The following is a 20,535-nucleotide window of genomic DNA, read 5'->3' on the forward strand; positions in this document are numbered from 1 at the left end:
AACCCCGTTTTCGTGCACAAAGTCACCGCCAATTTCTTGCAATCTCAAAAAGTTATCTTTATTTATATGCCGTTAATTGACCCTTTTTCTTTTCTGTTTTGAGTACTGCCTCTATTATGACTACTGCCAGCTAAGTAGACAAATTAGTGTTTCATCTGCGTATACTTGACATTGTGAAAGTCTATCTGGTACTCTTCAGATACACTATGTTTCCGCTATCCATAACTGGATAAGTCATCAGTATAAAAAACATGCCCGAACCTGGACGACCCTTTTAAGCGAATGGGTTTCAGAGGTTAATTATCTTATGCAGATGGAGAACTTGGTGGCAATTCATAAAGACAGAAACACGATGTTTATCCACACATGGAGGGTCTGGATACAGTTCAGAGATAGCAGAGATGCTGAATTGGCTAAAAACACAATAAGTTTCTTTTTTTTGTCCTTTTACCTCCTTCTCTCTTTACTTCTCTTTAAAGGGTAATCTACCATTGTTATATTGTTAATCTGGGGGCAAAGAAAAAGCACTCACATTGATCTCACTTGACTTTCAAAAAGTGTACGATTGCACACATATCCCCTAATCCCACTACCCTGTCCCAGTTATCAGGGGTTCTATTAAATGTTTTTGTTACTGTATGTACAATCTTCTTGAAGATTTGCATGTGTACTGGTTATGAAACACAATTTGCTCCCTGCGTGGGGATCACAGTGAAATAAAAAAAAAAACATTATACTGCCAATTCCAAATAAATACTTTTTTTTTTTTTACCTAGACAAAGCCGTATGTACCATAGAGGCAGACCATGCAGTTGTTATGGGGCGCTTGCCCTGGTTGGTCCCATCCCCATTGCTATTGGATGGTGAAAGTCTGTGCTGAACTCCCTTCTCCAGTAGAACTGCATTGTTAGTCAACATGTGGGTGATGAATTGCTCAACGTTCATGGTTAATTGTTAATAATGTACATTTTAATGGAAAGCACCCATAATAAGAGCTCACGCACGCAACTGTATTATGGCTTCGTACAACCTCCAAATTGTACTAAGTCGTAATACAGTGCCCATAGACTCCTGAGCGGCCCTACTGTACCTCCGTAAAAATAGTGACATGCTCCAACGGATGCCGTATTATGGAGTTATTCTCCCCTAGAGCCGCAGAGAGTCCTTGTGCCTCCGTACAATTCTGATGTGTGAATGAGGACTAATACTAATCCATTTGTCTAAGCAACATGGTATCAATGAGAAGAAAACCCATAGGGAATATGGAAGGGATAGTTCTATAAAGAGAGAGTGAAGAGACCACACCAAAATGAATAACCTAAATCTGTCACAGCAAAATATATAATAGGCCAAGAGCTAAATTTGTCATTGGCTGTAAAAAGTTTGCATTGTTACACATATGAATAATAATCTACATGACCTGGCACTGTCTGCAACTTTGCAATAATTCATTTCTGGTGCCAAAGAAGTATGTACTCAAGAAAAAATTAAAGGCTATGTAAACCTTTGAAGTCTTTTTTTTTTACTAAAACAGTGTACTTTAGTGTTTAGTGCAACTTTGTAAACATTTAATTTTTTTTTTTACTTTTCCAGATACAGCTTCTATGTATCCTTGACACATAAAAGCTGTTTTTTGCACTGAAACCTGAATCTGTCAGGTCAGCGGGACTGACGACTTTGGTGTCTTCTTTTACGAACTTGGATATGACCGATAACCGGTGGATCATGCGTGTCGGAGACACGCAGAACCCGCTGTCGCTTAGGCTTCGTTCACATCTGCGTCGGGGTTCCGTTCGTGACCTTTCCGTCAGGGGAACTCACGAATGGAAACCAAACGGAAACCAACGGTTTCCGTTTGTCTCCGTTCTGTAAGGTTTACGGTTTTTTTGCGGAATCAACAGCGTAGTCAACTACGCTAATGATTCTGCCAAAAAGAAAGGAAGCCTTATGGTAAGGAGACCAACAGAAACCATTAGCAATGGAAGCATTACCTCTGAAATCAATGGTAATGCAAACGGAAAGGTATGGTTTCCGTTCGTGGTTTCCCGTGAATGAAACCCTGACGCAGATTTTAACGAAGCCTTAGATGTGATCTACAACAGGTGTATCCTGTGTGTCAGAGACACGCAGGACCCGCTGTCACCAGAGCCGTCAGTCCCGCTGACCTGACAGATTCAGGTTTCATAGAAGCTGTATCTGGAAAAGTTTTGTTTTTTTAATAATTACAAAACTGGACTTAACACTAAAATACACTGATTTAGTAAAAAAAAAAAAAAAGTCTTTAGAGGTTTACATAGCCTTTAACCATGAAATCTTTCAATTTAGCACTTAGGGTTGACCTTAAACGTGAAATAAAAGGTGAAGAAACTGATGAGATTTATTAGATTCATTTATTTTAGGAAATTCTAAATAAAAAATTGTTCTTTAGTAGTGAAGAGTATGTGCAAGCCAAGTTATCAGATGTATTCTGTAAAACCGGTTAGATTATTTCTGACAGTGCACTTTGCCAGCCAGATGGGTTACACCCAAGAGTCCTTAACCATTTCATAACCAAGGGTCATTGATGCCCCTGTGTCCAGGTCAAATTTAACATTTTTGATGTGCACTTCTTTAAACGATAATATATTTGGAACCACCGCTTTGAATATCACAACTATTTTTACTTTGTTATTTTCTGAAGCTTTAATTTTCTAGATCAGTTTAATTAATTGAGTGTTTTTAGTTTTTTTATGAGAAGACAAATCACTAGAAATTTTAAAAAAGAACTCTTTTTTGTAATTTTTTTGTATATATTTATCTAATCTAATCTATCTATCTATCTATCTATCTATCTATCTATCTATCTATCTATCTATCTATCTATCTATCTATCTATCTATCTATCTATCTATCTATCTAATCTATCTATACACTGTAGAGCTCTGTAACAATTAGTCCTCATCTCTCTCCGTCACCCTGGATCACTGTAAGGGGAGAGTGAAGAGGTTTATATAAACACGACCGTGACAAAAATGGCAGTCAATGTCAAATCAACTGTCAGTTTTTCATGGCTGTTTTGGATCAATGTGTCTCAAAATTTGAATCCATTTCCCGGCCGTCTGACTGTTTTTAACCGCCATTTGCCATACGTTTTTCATGGACGTTAAAAAAAATTGATGAATTTTATTCGTTAGGGTTTTTTGGCCCAACCCCCTGAAAACACCATACTGCCCATGTAGATAGTGACGCAATACCACTGTAGATAGTGCCACATTGCCCACATAGATAGTGCCAGTGCCCACATAGATAGTGCCCACTGTAAAAAGTGCCACAGTGCCCACATAGTGCCACAGTTCTCCCTTTAGATAATGCCCATATAGTGCCACACACAGTGCCCATGTAGATAGCACCAGTGTCCCCTGTAGATAGTGCCACTATAATATAATATATATTGCCAATATAGTGCCAATAATAATATGACACAGTACCCATGTAGATAGTGCCACACCTCCTGTATATAGCACCCCCTGTAGTAAGCACCACACCCCTTGTAAATAGTGCCATCCCCCTTGTAGATAGCAACACCCCCCCTGTATTTAGCAATATCCCCACTGCAGATATCGGCACCCCCCCCCCCCCCATAAATGGCAGCTCCTTCCTGTAAATAGCACCGCTGTAGCTTCCTGTAGGAGCGGAATCCCTCTGGCCGAAGATTCCGCTCTTACAGGAAGCCCCTGATGTCTCTGTCTATATATGGACAGTGACGTCAGGGGTTAACTCTAAGGGTATGTTCACACGACAGCGCAAAATATGTCTGAAATTACGGAGCTGTTTTCAGGCAAAAACAGCTCCTGAATTTCAGACGTAATTACGGACGTAATTGGAGCTGTTTTTCAATGGAGTCAATGAAAAACTGCTCCAATTACGTCCCAAGAAGTGTCCTGCACTTCTTTTGACGAGCCATCTTTTGACAGCAACACATAAAATGACAGGTCGTCGGCACAGTACATCTTAAAACCCATTGAAAGTAATGGGCAGATGTTTGTCGTCGTAATGGAGCCGTTTTTTCAGACGTAATTCGGGGCGTAAAATGCCAGAATTACGTCTGACACTTGGTCGTGTGAACATACCCTAAAAGCGGAATCCCCTGCCAGAGCGGGGATTCTGCTCCAGGAGTAGCCCCTGACATCACTGTCCATATATGGATAGTAGATAGAGAATAATGGATTGCACTCCTGGCTAGAACGATCAGGTGCTATGTGGGTTCGGGTTTGGACACCCCACAATATACAGTATATAGGAAAAACAACCCAAGCATTCAAGTATAGAGATGAATGTAGTATTTCAAAAATACTACATTCATCTCTATACTTGAGTGCTTGGGTTGTTTTTCCTATACATATATAGATAGTGACACCAGGGGCTTCTCCAGTAGCGGAATCCCCGACACAGAGCGATCTGACATCGGGGATTCCGCTCCTAGAGAGAGCCGCTGACGTCATTGTCCATATATGGATAGTGACACCAGGGGCTCTCGAGTGACGGAATCCCCAACAAAGAGCGATCTGACACCGGGGATTCCGCTGCTAGAGGGAGCCGCTGACGTCATTGTCCATATATGACAGAGTGTCGGCCAGGGATTCCGCTCCTAGAGAAAACCCACTAACGTCACTGTCCAAATGGACAGTGATGTCAGGGGCTCTCTCTAGAAAAGAATCCCCGGCTAGTGCGATCTGACACCGGGTATTCCGCTCCTAGACTCAGTTCAGGTGGCGCTATCTATAGTTTGGGGTGCAATGCGATCTACAGCAGGGGAGTTTAAATCTGCAGGAGGGTGGCACTATATACAGTGGAGCGCTGGCCTGGGATTCCGATGCTGGAGGGAGCTTAGGTGGCGCTATCTACAGAGGGTTTTGCACTGCCTACAGGGGGTTGTGGATGGCACTATCTACAGTGGGGGGTATATTCCGGGGCTCTCAAAGCCCTGGCCGACATGAGAGTGCAGCGCTGCTCACACTGAAGCAGCACTGCAACTCATTAAACCCGTTCCAGGCTGTCAACGTTTATACACATGCTAACTGCACGGTGCATCGGCAGTTAGAACGTATATAGCCATATGGCAGTTGTGAAGGGGTTAAACAACTGAAAATCCGCTGCAATTTACATTACAATACATGTGTATGGTGTTTTCTATATCCATGGAAACATCCGCATTTGTTACAATGAAAATTTGTGGCATTTCTGCTGATTTGGTTTTTAAAAACCCCATCCTCATGTGTTGTACTGTAAATGGTCATAGATGTTTGGTGCGTAATCTGCACTAAGAAACTAGGACGCCACCGTTGCAACAAGTCAGTTCGTAAATTTTCTTCCCTCCTAGATATTCCACAATCAACTGTGAGTCGTATTATTGCAAAGTGGAAACGTTTAAGAATAATCGACTATGCTATTGTTTCCGCTAAAAGTACGGAAACCTTACAGAACGGAAACAAATAGAAATTATTTGCAACAGAAGCATTACCATTGAAAACAATGGTGATGCAAACAGAAGCTATGGTTTCCGTTCATGGGTTTCTCAGACGGAAAGCTGCATTGGAACCCATAAACGGAAACCAATGCTGATGTGAACAGGCCCTTACAGAGCAAGGTCGCCCGGTACTGACGCGCATAGTGCATAAAAGTCACCAACACTCAATAACTGCAGAGATCCAAACCTCCTCCGGCATTAACATCATCACAAAAACTATGCTCCGGGAGCTTCACGGCATAGGTTTCCATGGTCGAGCAGCTGCATGCCAGCTTTACATCACCAAGCACAATGCCAAGCGTCAGATGGAGTGGTGTAAAGCTGCCGCCACTGGACTCTGGAGCACTGGAAACGTGTTCTGTGGAATGACAATCACCCTTCTCTATCTGGCAGTCTGATGGATGAGTCTGGGTTTGGCAAATGCCAGTAGAGCGTTACCTGCCGGACTGCATTGTGCCACGTGTAAAGTTTGGTGGAGGAGGGATAATGTTACGGCGTTGTTTTTCAGAGTGGGATGTCATAAAAGCTCCTGTACTGTAGGTGTAATATGTCGGCGTCCTAATACTGTTGCCCATATATTGTATATTATATTTTTCGGAATCTATTTTTATTAGCAAATGAATGGTCAACACAGTGAGATTATTACCATCTGCGGGCACCTTTACCAGTCACGTATACACGCAGAGGTGCTAGATGTACATTTCTATAGAGTAGATTGTTAAGATCATGTTGTAAGACACGGCAATAAGGATCCTTACAGGAAATAACAAGTTAGTAACTGTCGGTATTAGCAAACTACCGGGCGTCATTTTCCTCCTGTGATTGGTGTTTTCTTGTGTTTAGAAGGAGGGGCTACGGCTGTTCATCCATAAATAAGAAGGGTTCATGCCATAGTAATAAGACATCAGATTGCAAGAGCCTGTCCTCTGACCGAAGAATTTTCAACACTTGTCAGAAGGAAGACAGCTTCCGAAGAGAATCACTTTCTTGGCTTGCGGTGCATGTTGTAGCTCAGCATGAATCCTTTCACACACACGTTGCTCTATGGCGCCCTTCTCTTTTTAACCCTTAAGAAGCTGACAGAGGCATGCAGCTGTGCCCTCTCCCACCCCCAGCAGCAATTCTGTATTGCAGATATTGGTAAGTCTCTCTATATAATATACTAAGTGTTTATATTACTTCTAGGTAGAGTATAAAAATGTTTTTCTTTCTTTGGTCTCTTAAAATATTCTTCTACAGTTGTAGCGGAGGTTGAATCTGAATCTAGTTAAACGATGACAAGAACAAGCTCTGTACTAATTACATTGTGATGAGTTTTGTTAAAAGACAAACTCAGCTCTGCTACATCTGTATATGTAGAAAAGGAATGGGCGGTTGACACAGTAATTAGAGTTCTTTCACAGAATGAAATTTAAAGATACTTTGGTCTAAATGTCCAGTATCCTATAGCAACCCATGATGCCGCGGGGGTTACTGGCATCTTGTGCGGGGATGGTGGTAAACATTGAGCACAAATTACATGCAAACAGTGGTAACTTGGAATAAAATTTTTATAAGACAAAGGTGGCTTCTATAAATAACTTATTTAATAAATTACAAAAAATGTAAACTCAATCTGTTTTGGGATTTTTTTTTTGCAGTCACATTGCTCAAAACCAGAGGTCTTTAATGTTCATGTAAACTCATGTGTTTACGACTTGTTTAATGTGGCAAGTGGCCCAAATGATCTGGCACCAAACTGAGCTGACGGCGCTCATATTGATCATTTACACTCCTTATTATAAGTGGTCCTCGGCATCTGTATTCTAGAGAATATCCACTGTCCGTACTTAAAAAATTCTCATTGCGACTTATGACACACATCAGTAAATCACTGTGAGATATATTCATCTCCACTCTTGGTCTCCTGCTGTCGGACACACAGGAGAAAATGTAAAGTCCATTTAATTCATCAAATCACGCTGTGGCTGCTTAGCTCTCATCCCATGTGCGCAGTAGATGTACAACATGCCTCTCCGAAGAACCTCGCAATTACCATCTCTATAGTGCAGATTGCGCTTGGTGCATACAGATGAATAGCTATAAAGACGCCAACAGAATATCTTTGTGGGCCAGACTCCTGACACGACTGATCATTACTTACACTGACTTTTTTGGGGTTTCTTTTTTCTTGGCTCTGCCCATTATACAATGACAGCCTGTATATAAGTATGTGGTTGGTAATGATGTTATTTTTGGTCCTAAACAGGCTCTGTATGCTAACTTGAATATCTGTTAAATACCAGTACGTATGTGGTGCTCTAAATTGTGAATTGTGTATTGAAATTCAGACCCTCATTAAAACAGATGCGGTAGTGTAGGGCAGGGGGGTTATTTCTATACACTTTTTGGATCAAGTGAAGATTATGTCCCCTTAGGACATAAACTTCACTTGACACAAATGAGATGGATAGATGGATCAAGTGACGGTTTTGTCCCGCTGCGTTCGGATACTTCAGTCAGTTGTGCAGGTTGTTTTTCAGAGGTTTCCACACACCAGAGGTGAGTAATGTGTAGCCATTTTTCGGAGAGATGTGCGACTTTTCAAATGAAGAGCTCTTACTGATGGATCCCCATGATGACGCAGTTCTTATAAATACACCTCCAAGAATTATACATCAGAACATTGGCGATGTGCGATCCAACGTAGAGGTTGAGAGCAGTTTATAGTAATTAGCGCTGTTTCATGAATTCGATGACATCGGTTTTATTCGTACCAGAGAAATGTCCATCCACTTTTATTTAAGGGCAACAAAAAATTGCAATTAATGTGGGAGATTTATCGAGCTTTCTTATGGTAAGAATGTCCTTTGTTAACCATAGCAACCAATCAGCTTTCATTTTACCTGAACTCATTAACCCCTTAACTTAAGTGCAAGTCAAGGTGCAGGGGAGAAGTATGGAGCGCGCTCACACGCCTTCCATACGCTGCGGGTGTCAGCTGTGTTTTACAGCTGACACCCGGCACTAACGATCGCACTGTTATTGGCCATTTAGATCGTTTGGATCGTGATTGACCACAGCATCTGTGGCATTATAGAAAGGGAGGTGGCCCCATCTGACAGCACATCAGCGCCCCCACAATGCCCTTGTGGGATGCCCATGATTGTCATTACAGCCCAGGATGAAGGCCCCCAGGACTGCTTTCACTCTACCTCTGTTAGGCCGAACTGCGTCATCATGGGGATCCATCAGTAAAGGCTCTTTATTTGAAAAGTTGCACATCTCCCTGAAAAAGTGGCTACGCATTACTTACCTCTGGTGTTTGGAAACCTCTAAAAAACGAAGACATAATAACAGAAGCCGGTAAAAATGACAATACGCTGCAATACATTGGTTTTGCAGTGTATTCTTCAGCGATCCGACGATCGCTGGTTCAAGTCCCCTAGGGGGACTAATAAATTGTGTAAAAAAAAAAGTTAAATAAAGTAATTAGTAGTAAAAAAAAAGAATATTAAAAGTTTTAAAAAAAAACTTTTCCCATTTTTCCTCCGAAATAATGTAAAAAATACAAAAAATTAACTAAATTGGTATCGCTGTGTCTGTAAAAGTCAGAACTATTACAATATAGCATTATTTAATGCGCACGGTGAACGTCGTAAAAAGAAAAAAAAGAAAACGCCAGAATTGCTGTTTTTTGGTCAACTTAGCGGTGAAAAAAAATGGAATAAAAAGTGATCAAAAAGTTGTATTGTAATGACGAGGTAGGGAGACAGACAGGTGAGCCCTAATCTACCCGCCACTCAGTCCCTACCTATTTGCAACGGCCCGTCCTAGGCGACGGCGTACAACTGGGCGACGGTCCCTACGCTCAATAAGTGCACGACAGACAAACAGACAAGGGTACACAGAAGCTAAGGGAAATGGGGCAGTTGCCAAACGCAACACAGTGAGCAACAAGAGTAGTGAACGAGCCGAGTCAAACCAGGAGTGCACGAGGTACAAATCGCAGAGCAGGAGCGTAGTCAGTAAAGCCAGGGTCAAAAATGAAGCAAGGTCAATAATCATAGCAGGAGCAGCAGAGCCAGGAAACAGAAAAGAATCACAGGCAAAGGAGGAGAAGGAAATGCAGGTATAAATAGACAGAGGGCGGAGCTAGCTCCGTCTGGCCAGGCTGTGATAGGCTCTCCCACTCCTCAGTCTCCCAGCCTGACTGGTAGAAAACCGTGTCACTCTCTCAGACTTAGGAGCAGGTGCAGACTGATTACCCACGGGCGTCGACACAGAAGCTGTGTCTGGCAGATCCTTTACATGTATGTACCAATAAAAACCATAGCTCCTGACGCGAAAAATAAGCCCTCATACCACTCAATTGACGAAAAAAGAAAAAAGTTATGGCTTTCAGAATATGAGAAAAAAAAACTTCTAACAGTTTTTTTCTTTGTAAAAGGAATAAAACATTAAAAAACCGATATAAATCTGGTGTCGCCGTAATCGTATTGACCAGCAGAATAAAGTCAATTTGTCATTTTTACTATACGGTGAAAGATGTAAAAACAAAACCCAAAAGAAAATGGAGGGATCACAGTATTTTCCAATTCCACCCCACATAGAATTTTTTTTCAGTTTCCCAGTACATTATATGGTACTTTAAATGGTGCTAATAGAACTACAACTCCTCCCGTAAAAAAACAGGCCTTCACCCCACTCCATTGACGGAAAAATAAAAAAGTTATGGCTCATAGAAGGCGGGGAGTGAAAAACAAAAATGAAAAAAGAAAACATAAACTTCACTTGATGCCACTTTTGCATATGGACAGGATATGTGTCTTGATACCTATGGACATATTGCTGCAAGTCTATTGCAAGACTACAGTCCTTTCATGTGGACACAGTCCAAGGGATCAGCACTCGAAATCAAAATGTAACCGTATATAAAGCCTTCAGCATTGTTATAAAAATAAAGGACCCTTTATAATCAAGATTTCGTTTTCCAATAATACGTATGGTTCCAATGTTTACATAAGATTACAGCTAAAATCATATTTAGACCAATTATAATAGTATTTTGTTCACTAGTTATACGCGTGTATGAAGATGAGGAACCAATAGTAGTGCAGCTTTCATTTTTAAGAGCGGTTTGAGAAATGAAAGGAGCACTGTGATTGGTTGCTATGAGTAACAAGACCAATTTTTCTATTAGACTGTTTTGATATATAAGGCCCATATTATGTATAAACACTCAGATATTTGGTGTAGTTTGTCTTTCAATGAAACTTTGTAGTGCAAAAATTTCCAATTTCCCACCTATATTTCTTATACATGTACAGTCAATCTAGGACAAACTTGCCAACTCTTGAAAAGTGACAACAGGGAGATTCCGAGAAGTGAAGAATTAAGTGGTTTGCTAGATTTTTTAACATACTCGCCAATTTATACTGGGCACCCTCCCAATCTAAGGCATTGGAATCACAAGTAGCCCATATGGCTTTCTTCACCACACCCCCCCCCCCCCCCCCAAATTAGTACAGAGCCCAGAGAAATTCCCTAAACCCTAAACAAATACAGACCCAGAAAAGATACCCTAAACAAATGCACTCACTTTTTGTGGGTGAAACGCACTACAGCAATGATGAAAGGGGAATTTTTAGGACGCCGCACTTGACAGCTCTTTCAGGAGTTCCCTGTTTTCCGGGAGACTTCAGGACACTTCAGGAGAGTTGGCAAGTATGATCTAAAATGAGTTTATAATCTCAACCATTGTCCTAATTCTGATATTCTCTCCGACCGACCACTTAACCCTTTCGCTACCAGAACAATTTTCCCTCTTTTGACATACACAAATAAATCCTAAATTATAATATTTAAAAAATCATATTATACCATACCCATATAGGTTATGAGACACTTGGTACAATATGAAAATGCCACCCAGAACTTTACACTCAAAAGCGCCTTCGTGCTATTTTTCATCAATGCTTAACGTTGTGTAAAAATTGCATAAAAAGTCATGTTTGTGGCTAAAAGTCTGTCCCAAGCTGAGTCTGTGGTTTACCTCAGATATCAGATCAGGATGTGGAGAGTTCATACATGACACTTATGTGTATGTCTACATGTACATATGTTCACATAACCCCCGTTGCCTCTGGGTCACAGCAACGCTGTACGGAGGGAGATGACAGTAAGGTCGTGATCTTTCTACCTGAAGTCACTTGGAGGTTCCCCCCTCCATAACAGAGACTCAAACCCTAGGAAGTAACCTTTTGCAAGCTGCTCCTTACGTAAAGCGAGTGCTGCGCCCTGAATATTGTCCATACAGCTATGATGTACCTTGGTATGGCCTGGTATTATTGGAAAGCTAAGATTCTGGGCTTTAATATAATACCAAGATTTTATCTCTAGCCCCTATATTCTAGCCTCGTTTAAAGTCATGACATATTATGTACGTCCTTGGCAGTGAAATAGTTAAAAGGGGGGTTCCTCTTTCAGATTTTGTTAATCTCCTATTCAGTTACTGTACTCCTATATGTTTTATTAAACACTTTACTTGTTACGCTCTGGACACAATAGGTATCCCGAAATAAAACAAATCTAGTTAACTAGATTCATGCCGACATCTGGTCACACATGGAGCATCATATATGTTCCTCCCTATGCTCCATCATATATGTTCCTCCCTATGCTCTATCATATATGCTCCTCCCTATGCTCCATCATATATGTTCCTCCCTATGCTCCATCATATATGTTCCTCCCTATGCTCCATCATCTATGTTCCTCCCTATGCTCCATCATATATGTTCCTCCCTATGCTCCATCATATATGTTCCTCCCTATGCTCCATCATATATGTTCCTCCCTATGCCCCATCATATATGTTCCTCCCTATTCTCCATCATATATGTTCCTCCCTATGCTCCATCATATATGTTCCTCCCTATACTCCAACATATATGTTCCTCGATATGCTCCAAACTTTGATGGATACTCAGAGGTTACTGATCTCCGGAGTTGCGCCTATATTACTAATGAAAACAGATCTCAGAGGAGGATGGATCATGATTTCAATATGCCGTGTTATTCAGTCTTCACCTCAAATACAGCTTCAAAAGTTTTTTTAAGGTTAGGAGATGCTCAGCACTTTATATAATTTCCCCATATGTCATAAAATAAAGTGAGGGGGCAGATTAGGAAGTGCGCAAGGTCCAAAAACAGTAGACGAAAAAAAAAAGGGTTTGTAAGAGGTATCATTTTTTTTATAATTTATAGAGTATTTCCCACTCAAATGGCAAAATATCACCAAAAACTCATAAACGTTCTGCCATTTTCCTAATGAAAACTAGGTAATGATCAATACCATTACCATATCAGATCCCAAGGATATATTCACACAAGGTGGTAATGGTGTGGCAGTGAGCTGCATCATTACCACCGCGCAAAAATTCAAGAAAACTGCAGTTATTGCCTCAGTCTTACTGCCCTTACCTAGAAACCTTAGAGGGTTTATTCCACCATACCAACTTATCAGCTATCCACAGGATAGGAGAGAAGTGTTTTAGCGCTGAGGATCCCACCGCTTGGACCCCCTTCAATCGAGAAAACAGGGATCCCGAGTTCCCTGAATAACCAGAGTCCCGTCGCGCATGTGTCACTCCATTCATTCTCTATGAGAGTGTCAGAGATAGCGGTGGAACCCCAGTGATCAAACTCTTATCACATATCCTGTGGATAGTTGATAAGTTGGTGTGGTGGGATAACCCCCTAAAGGAAATCCTGCCTTGCAATAGCATAATGCAAGTGCTATGTCACCGAATAACTAGGCAGATTCGCTGGAGGACGACCCTTATTGAAACTATCATAGTGGCTACATTGGTTTTCAACCAGATTTTAGCAACTTGATAGAGGAAAACTGGAAAACCGGAGCAGAGCGAGGATAGAAAGAGTGTCTTTTGCTCTATGATACCATTCTTTTTGCCATGAGATTCAAGTGGCAGTAATAATGGTAATGTAAACCACACTATTATGCTCTACCGCTTGATAACCTCCATCGTGCACATTACACATTTTTGCAAAAATAAATAAATATATATATATAGAAGGTTAATATTGTCTAAAACAAGATGTTTCCTTGGCTCCGGAAAACAAAGTATGTGTTTGTTCTACTGTGCTTTCTCTCAGGGGTCACCTCACTACAATATTGCTGAGCCCCAGTCACCGGCTAACTGTGTAAGTCTTGTGAAAAGACTCGGAATTCATGTTAGATCTCCTACAAGAAGTAAGCTGAGAAATTAATTAAGTCTGGGCCAAGCACTTTTCCTCGCCACTTTTGTGTGGGTGATTAGTGATGTGACATTTTGTCTTCTCCTTGTCAGCTCTCTTTTGTCGTGTCTGGCTGATTCCTTTACAACATGCATAGCTACAAAACACATCCAACTACCCAGTAAAAGCCTTAAGAATCCGAACAGGACGAGAGAAGGAGAGCAGGGTGAGATGAGCGGTGTTGGCTCTGTCACTACACTAAGTGACAGCAGAACAATAACAAATCCTGATCAGCAACATTATTTAAATCAAAGACCCTATATATGACTCCCTAAAACTCTAGCTGAGGGGTAGCAAAAACCAAAAACAAAGAGATTTTTGTGGTTACGCATGCCTTTTGTGTCAGAGCTTTGACCCATCGAAAGATCCCTTCAGGTAGGTTACCCCGTACCCCGACCATACCTGAGTAACTGTTAAATTCAAGTATGTGAAACAATGGCTCCAAAATAATTATAAAAGCCCCTACATATCTAGTACACTGGCTGTCTAGACGTGATTACCATACTAGATAACAGTCTTGCCTAAGTTATAGAGTTTGAAGCTTTAAAGGGGTTGTCTCATGAAGCCGTCACAGTGATTTGACAGGGGAAGTCTCACCTAGGCATACGTTTCCCCTAAAGCATCCATTGAAGGCGAAATGTAGCATTACATGCCGTCCATTTAAATGAATCTCCGACCATGTAATGCATGGACACGCCAGCGTCGACCACAGTGGGAGTCGTTCTTACACAGCATCTCTCCGTTCTGGCACATGGAGGGGGGGTCCCAAGTGGGAGATCCTTTCTTTAATGTCCATATGGCCTGCCAATCAAGGCATATGTACTGTGGTTGTCACCCTGGGACAATCCCTTTAAGCTGGCCTTTGAGAAGAGTTGAGGCCATCTGACTGTAACTTTGGCTAATGCCACCACAAACACGTAAAAGGATGGTTATACTCACTATAATGGAGAGTGACTATGCATGAGCAACTACCTCGGTATCAGTCAATTTCTTTCATTTTTATTTTTTTACAGTAGGCTGTGTTAGCCACAATAACTCATCAGGTTACTACTAAAAATGTGTAACCTGCACTAGAACAATGACAGCTGACATCAGTTTGTATAGATACGTGCCCATGACTTTGAGCAGCCTAGTTAGCAGTACAGTCTTGGATCAAATGTCGCATATCAGAAATTCCAATCTGTGCTTAACAGGTGAATAGACGTAACTCTTGGCAATAAACTTGGAAAAAAGCTTAATGAAAGAGCTAGATAAGCATTAGAGGCCACAAGGTTGTACACATTCTGCCACTGCTTTCTGATCACAACCCATATCCGAAGCTTTGCCTAAATCAAAACAAAAGTTAGCTAAGCAGTATATGGGATGTATGAAGAAAAAGGAATTTGTGCTTTGATTGTCTTTTCCCCCTTTGCATTGAGTTAGATTGAAAGGAATGGACAGCGCCTTCGGCTGGTTCATGCAGATTTTCCATGTGGCTTCCACACCACCAAAAATCTGCATCCGGATGGGATTTCCAAAAGTTATCAGCATCAGCCTACTTGATTGTAAGCAGCAGAAAGTTTCTAGTGAGCCCAACAACTGATGAAATAATCCCACCAACAGATCACGTGGGAAGAAGGAAGTCACTATGTATGCTCATTAGCTTAAGTGGCAGATTTTATTCCACTAATTAAAGTGGCGGAATAGCCCAATAATAAAGAAACTCCCAATACAATCCTGATCACTTAAAAAATGGCAGCTGTAATCTTTTCTCCATAGCTACTGAGAACTATGGATCAAAGGTGGAATGTCACAAAATAAATAAACCCAGCATAAAAGAAAACCCACAGGCATCCGATGCCAGTCGCATATTTTGATACATGGCAAGAAAATGTTTTAACCGGTTTTTGCAACTTCATTGGTGCTAAAGTGCATATATATTAGTATAAGGGAAGAGGAGATTGGAAAAGAGAAATTTAGGGCAAGAAGTTGAGATATTAAATCTCTTATTGATAGACCGGCTGCGGTAATAATAGATTACCATATAGGGATAGGGTGAACGGTCCTTTATGGAACACCCTATATCATATCAAATCCCACTTAGCTCATGGTGTAATATAAAGCTTTATGGAAAGCCAAGTGGGAATAGAGAGGGATAGTGGATTGATATAAGTCTGAGTTGGATATTGTGTGTTCTGACAACAACCGATAGTATATTGCCGTGTAAGCAAATGCTGGAGCAAATATTGACAAACACAGTTGCAATCATTGAACAACCCGGAGGCCAGAATGTATCAATTCAGACTTTCCGAAAAGACACACTGTGAGTGTGAGGCTTTGTTCACCGGGCTTCGTAGTCGACTACACTATTGCTTCCGGCAAAACGACGGGTCCGGTGCACAACAGACACAAACGGAAACCATGGGCACCGGATCCGTCACCATTGAAATCAATGGTGATGGAAACGGAAACCTCTGTTTTCCATTCGTGTCAGTTTGTGTCTGTTCAGGGTCCCGTTCTGACGGAAAGATCTGATGGAACGTCAGAACAAGACCCTAACGCAGATGTGAACGAAGCCTAAGGTGAACACGCACACTTGTGTCCTTTAGGAGTATGTTGTTGCTCTTTGGATAAAGCGTAAACATAGCAGTGATTGGTGAGTCAACACAACAGGTACTGCTGCATTTAAGGTTCAGCGAATAACATTTATAAAGTATTGTAATCAGTGTCGGCCTTATTTTTAAAGCATGAATCACAGAAGCTTGAGCATAGCAGTGATGAATGAACCAACCTAACAGGAACCGCTGCCTTTAGGGTTCAGCTATTGTAATTTTAAAGTATTGTCATCAGTATCAGCCTTATTTTTTAAGGCATGAATCACAGTGAACAAACGAATAAAATAGCAGACAAAAAGTGCAGAATTGAAAGTCGCTCTCACTTGTTTATAGTGAGAGCAAACTCCTCAAGCTTGCGTGTCTAGCAGAGGTCACAGCTATCAGCTGTTTGTGTAAGAAGAGCGGGGAATTGTATGCCGCTCTCTCTCCACACTATCACTGCAGGCGGGCGTACCACTGAATATGCACTGCACCGCTTACAGAGTAGCGGAACTCCTCGCTAGTCTGTTAAGAACGCCGCATTTAGGCAGAGCAGGGCAAAAGGTTCATAGCTACAAGCAAAATCACATATCCCTCGATTAAACTATACCTAATCTACAGCCGGGTTTGTCCCGACGCGCGTTTCGCTGACAGTCAGCTTCTTCTAGGGATGTGGACGCTTGGTTTTTGACATCTTTTAAAGCCAGTAGTGATTGACAGTTTACTTGGCCAATCACCAGTAGGCTACAAAGTAACGTTATTTTACAGAATACTTCTTCATGGTAATAGCATAGTGCATAGATAGCCCAACCAAGATTAATGAAAACCAAGGAGCTGAAATATTTTCTTAGTGAATATTAAAAGAATCTTATCCTAAATATTAGCTGATCTACAAACATTAAAATTTTTATATGTTTACTTACAGTGAAGGAAATAAGTATTTGATCCCTTGCTGATTTTGTAAGCTTGCCCACTGTCAAAGACATGAATAGTCTAGAATTTTTAGGCTAGGTTAATTTTACCAGTGAGAGATAGATTATATTTAAAAAAAAACAGAAGATCACATAGTCAAAATTATATATATTTTTTTGTATTGTGCACAGAGAAATAAGTATTTGATCCCCTACCAACCTTTAAGAGTTCAGCCTCCTCCAGACCAGTTACACGCTCCAAATCAACTTGGTGCCTGCATTAAAGACAGCTGTCTTACATGGTCACCTGTATAAAAGACTCCTGTCCACAGACTCAATTAATCAGTCTGACTCTAACCTCTATAACATGGGCAAGACCAAAGAGCTTTCTAAGGATGTCAGGGACAAGATCATACACCTGCACAAGGCTGGAATGGGCTACAAAACCATAAGTAAGACACTGGGTGAGAAGGATACAACTGTTGGTGCAATAGTAAGAAAATGGAAGACATACAAAATGACTGTCAATCGACATCGATCTGGGGCTCCATACAAAATCTCACCTTGTGGGGTATCCTTGATCCTGAGGAAGGTGAGAGCTCAGCCGAAAACTACACGGGGGGAACTTGTTAATGATCTCAAGGCAGCTGGGACCACAGTCACCAAGAAAACCATTGGTAATACATTACGCGGTAATGGATTAAAACCCTGCAGTGCCCGCAAGGTCCCCCTGCTCAAGAAGGCACATGTACAGGCCCATCTGAAGTTTGCAAATGAACATCTGGATGATTCTGAGAGTGATTGGGAGAAGGTGCTGTGGTCAGATGAGACTAAAATTGAGCTCTTTGGCATTAACTCAACTCGCCGTGTTTGGAGGAAGAGAAATGCTGCCTATGACCCAAAGAACACCGTCCCCACTGTCAAGCATGGAGGTGGAAACATTATGTTTTGGGGGTGTTTCTCTGCTAAGGGCACAGGACTACTTCACCGCATCAATGGGAGAATGGATGGAGCCATGTACCGTCAAATCCTGAGTGACAACCGCCTTCCCTCCACCAGGACATTAAAAATGGCTCGTGGCTGGGTCTTCCAGCATGACAATGACCCGAAAAAAAACAGCCAAGGCAACAAAGGAGTGGCTCAAAAAGAAGCACATGGCCTAGCCAGTCTCCAGACCTTAATCCCATCGAAAACTTATGGAGGGAGCTGAAGATCCGAGTTGCCAAGCGACAGCCTCGAAATCTTAATGATTTACAGATGATCTGCAAAGAGGAGTGGGCCAAAATTCCATCTAACATGTGTGCAAACCTCATCATCAACTACAAAAAACGTCTGACTGCTGTGCTTGCCAATAAGGGTTTTGCCACCAAGTATTAATTCTGGTTTGCCAAAGGGATCAAATACTTATTTCTCTGTGCACAATGCAAATAAATATATATAATTTTGACAATGTGATTTTCTTTTTTTTTTTATATAATCTATCTCTCACTGGTAAAATTAACCTATCCTAAAAATTCTAGACTGTTCATGTCTTTGACAGTGGGCAAACTTACAAAATCAGCAAGGGATCAAATACTTATTTCCTTCACTGCATGTATTTTGGGTGTTTATTTTTATATTATTTATACATTTTATAAATTTTTATTTTTAGTGTATTTTTTATTTTATCAATTTTATTATAGCATATTTTCATTTTACTACTTTTTTATTATTACTTTATTACTATAAACATTATTACTTAATTCTATATTTCTTTTTATTTTATTCTTGTTTTTATCAATCTCATTATTTAACCAATTGATGTTAATTTTTAAGCCGAAGCAAAAACAAAAGGGTTGGCTTGAAGCACAAAATTTAAATTAGTCCTCACAAATGATATACAGTACAATGTCAGCCAATAGTTGTGTAACTATTCGCGAGATCACGCTGTGCTGTGGATTAAGCTGGATATGAATGAAGAGAAGTGTATGACGCTGATTGGTCAGCGTCATACACTTCTCTTTACTATGCCCACTTGGTCAGGAGTAAAAAAAATGCCCACGTAAAATGCTCATAACTTTGTCAAAAATAAACGGTTTTTTAACAACAACACATTACTTATCTACATTAAAGCGCCTATTGGATTAGGTAGAATATAGGGCAGTTATAAACTGGTGACAGAGTCTCTTTAAATGCAGCAGTACCTGTTATGTTGACTCACCAATCATTGCTATGTTCAAGCTTTATGCAAAGAGCAACAACTTTCTCCTAAAGGACACAAGTGGGCGGTTCAACTTACACTCACAGTGTGTCTTTTCGGAAAGTCTGAATTAATACATTTTGGCCTCCGTGTTGTTCAATGATTGCAACTGTGTTTGTCAATATTTGCTCCATCATTTGCTCCAATATTTGCCCTGTTCACACTGAGTTTTTTGCAGGCAGAAAATTCTGCCTCAAAATTTGCCACGAAATATGCTTTCTTTGCCTCCCATTGATGTCTATGGGAGGTCAGAGACGTAAACGCCTGAAAATAGGGCATGTCTCTTCTTTTTCCCGCGAGACGGTTTTTCCGCCTGCAGGAAAAAAACACCTCCGCCTACCAATGAAATCAATGGGAGGCATTTTCGGACGTTTTTTGGCGCGATTTTTCACGCAGTTTCCGCATAAAAAAACTTAGTGTAAACTGGCCTATACACGGCAATATACTATCGGTTGTTGTCAGAACACACAATATTCAACTCAGACATATCAATCCACTTTCCCACTCTATTCCCACTTGGCCTTCCATAAAGCTTTATATTACACCATGAGCTAAGTGGGATTTGGTATGATATAGGGTGTTCCATAAGGGACCGTTCACCCTATCCCTATATGGTAATCTATTTTTACCACAGCCAGTCTTTCAATAAGAGATTTATTGAGAGGGTCTGGCAACTTCGTAAAGAGCAAAACTGGCAGCTTGCTTGCCACCAACTTGCTTTTTAGGGCCATGCCACTTTGTTCTAGTAACGTTGTCACAGTGATCGGACATTGGTGGCATATCCAATGTTATGTTTACACTGAGTTTTTTGCAGACAGAAAATTGTGCCTGGAAAAATCAGCTCAGTTTTTTTTTAAGTGGTTTTGCACCACGGGCGTTTGTTGACGTTTTTACGGCGATTTTTGTCGCGTTTGTTGACTTTTTTTTTACCTATTTCTTCAACAGACAAAGGAGAAAACTGCGAGCGTTTTTTTTTACATAAAACGCGTCCAAAAATGCGTCGGCCGT

General features: G+C 40.9%; 2 protein-coding genes across 3 annotated transcripts in view; one reads left to right on the forward strand and one right to left on the reverse strand.

Moving 5' to 3' along the window:
- The window catches only part of SYN2 (synapsin II), a 356,436-nt gene that overhangs the window by 82,708 nt on the left and 253,193 nt on the right, over nt 1-20,535 (reverse strand). The window lies entirely within an intron of this gene.
- Nucleotides 6,386-20,535, forward strand: part of TIMP4 (TIMP metallopeptidase inhibitor 4) — a 35,388-nt gene continuing 21,238 nt past the window's right edge. Inside the window, exon 1 of the mRNA XM_075832349.1 lies at nt 6,386-6,646. Within this exon, the coding sequence (XP_075688464.1) occupies nt 6,523-6,646 (124 nt within the window). The 5' untranslated portion in view covers nt 6,386-6,522. The remainder of the gene's footprint in view (nt 6,647-20,535) is intronic.

This window comes from Rhinoderma darwinii, chromosome 7 (genome assembly GCF_050947455.1).
Source record: "Rhinoderma darwinii isolate aRhiDar2 chromosome 7, aRhiDar2.hap1, whole genome shotgun sequence".
Taxonomy (NCBI): Eukaryota; Metazoa; Chordata; class Amphibia; order Anura; family Rhinodermatidae; genus Rhinoderma; species Rhinoderma darwinii.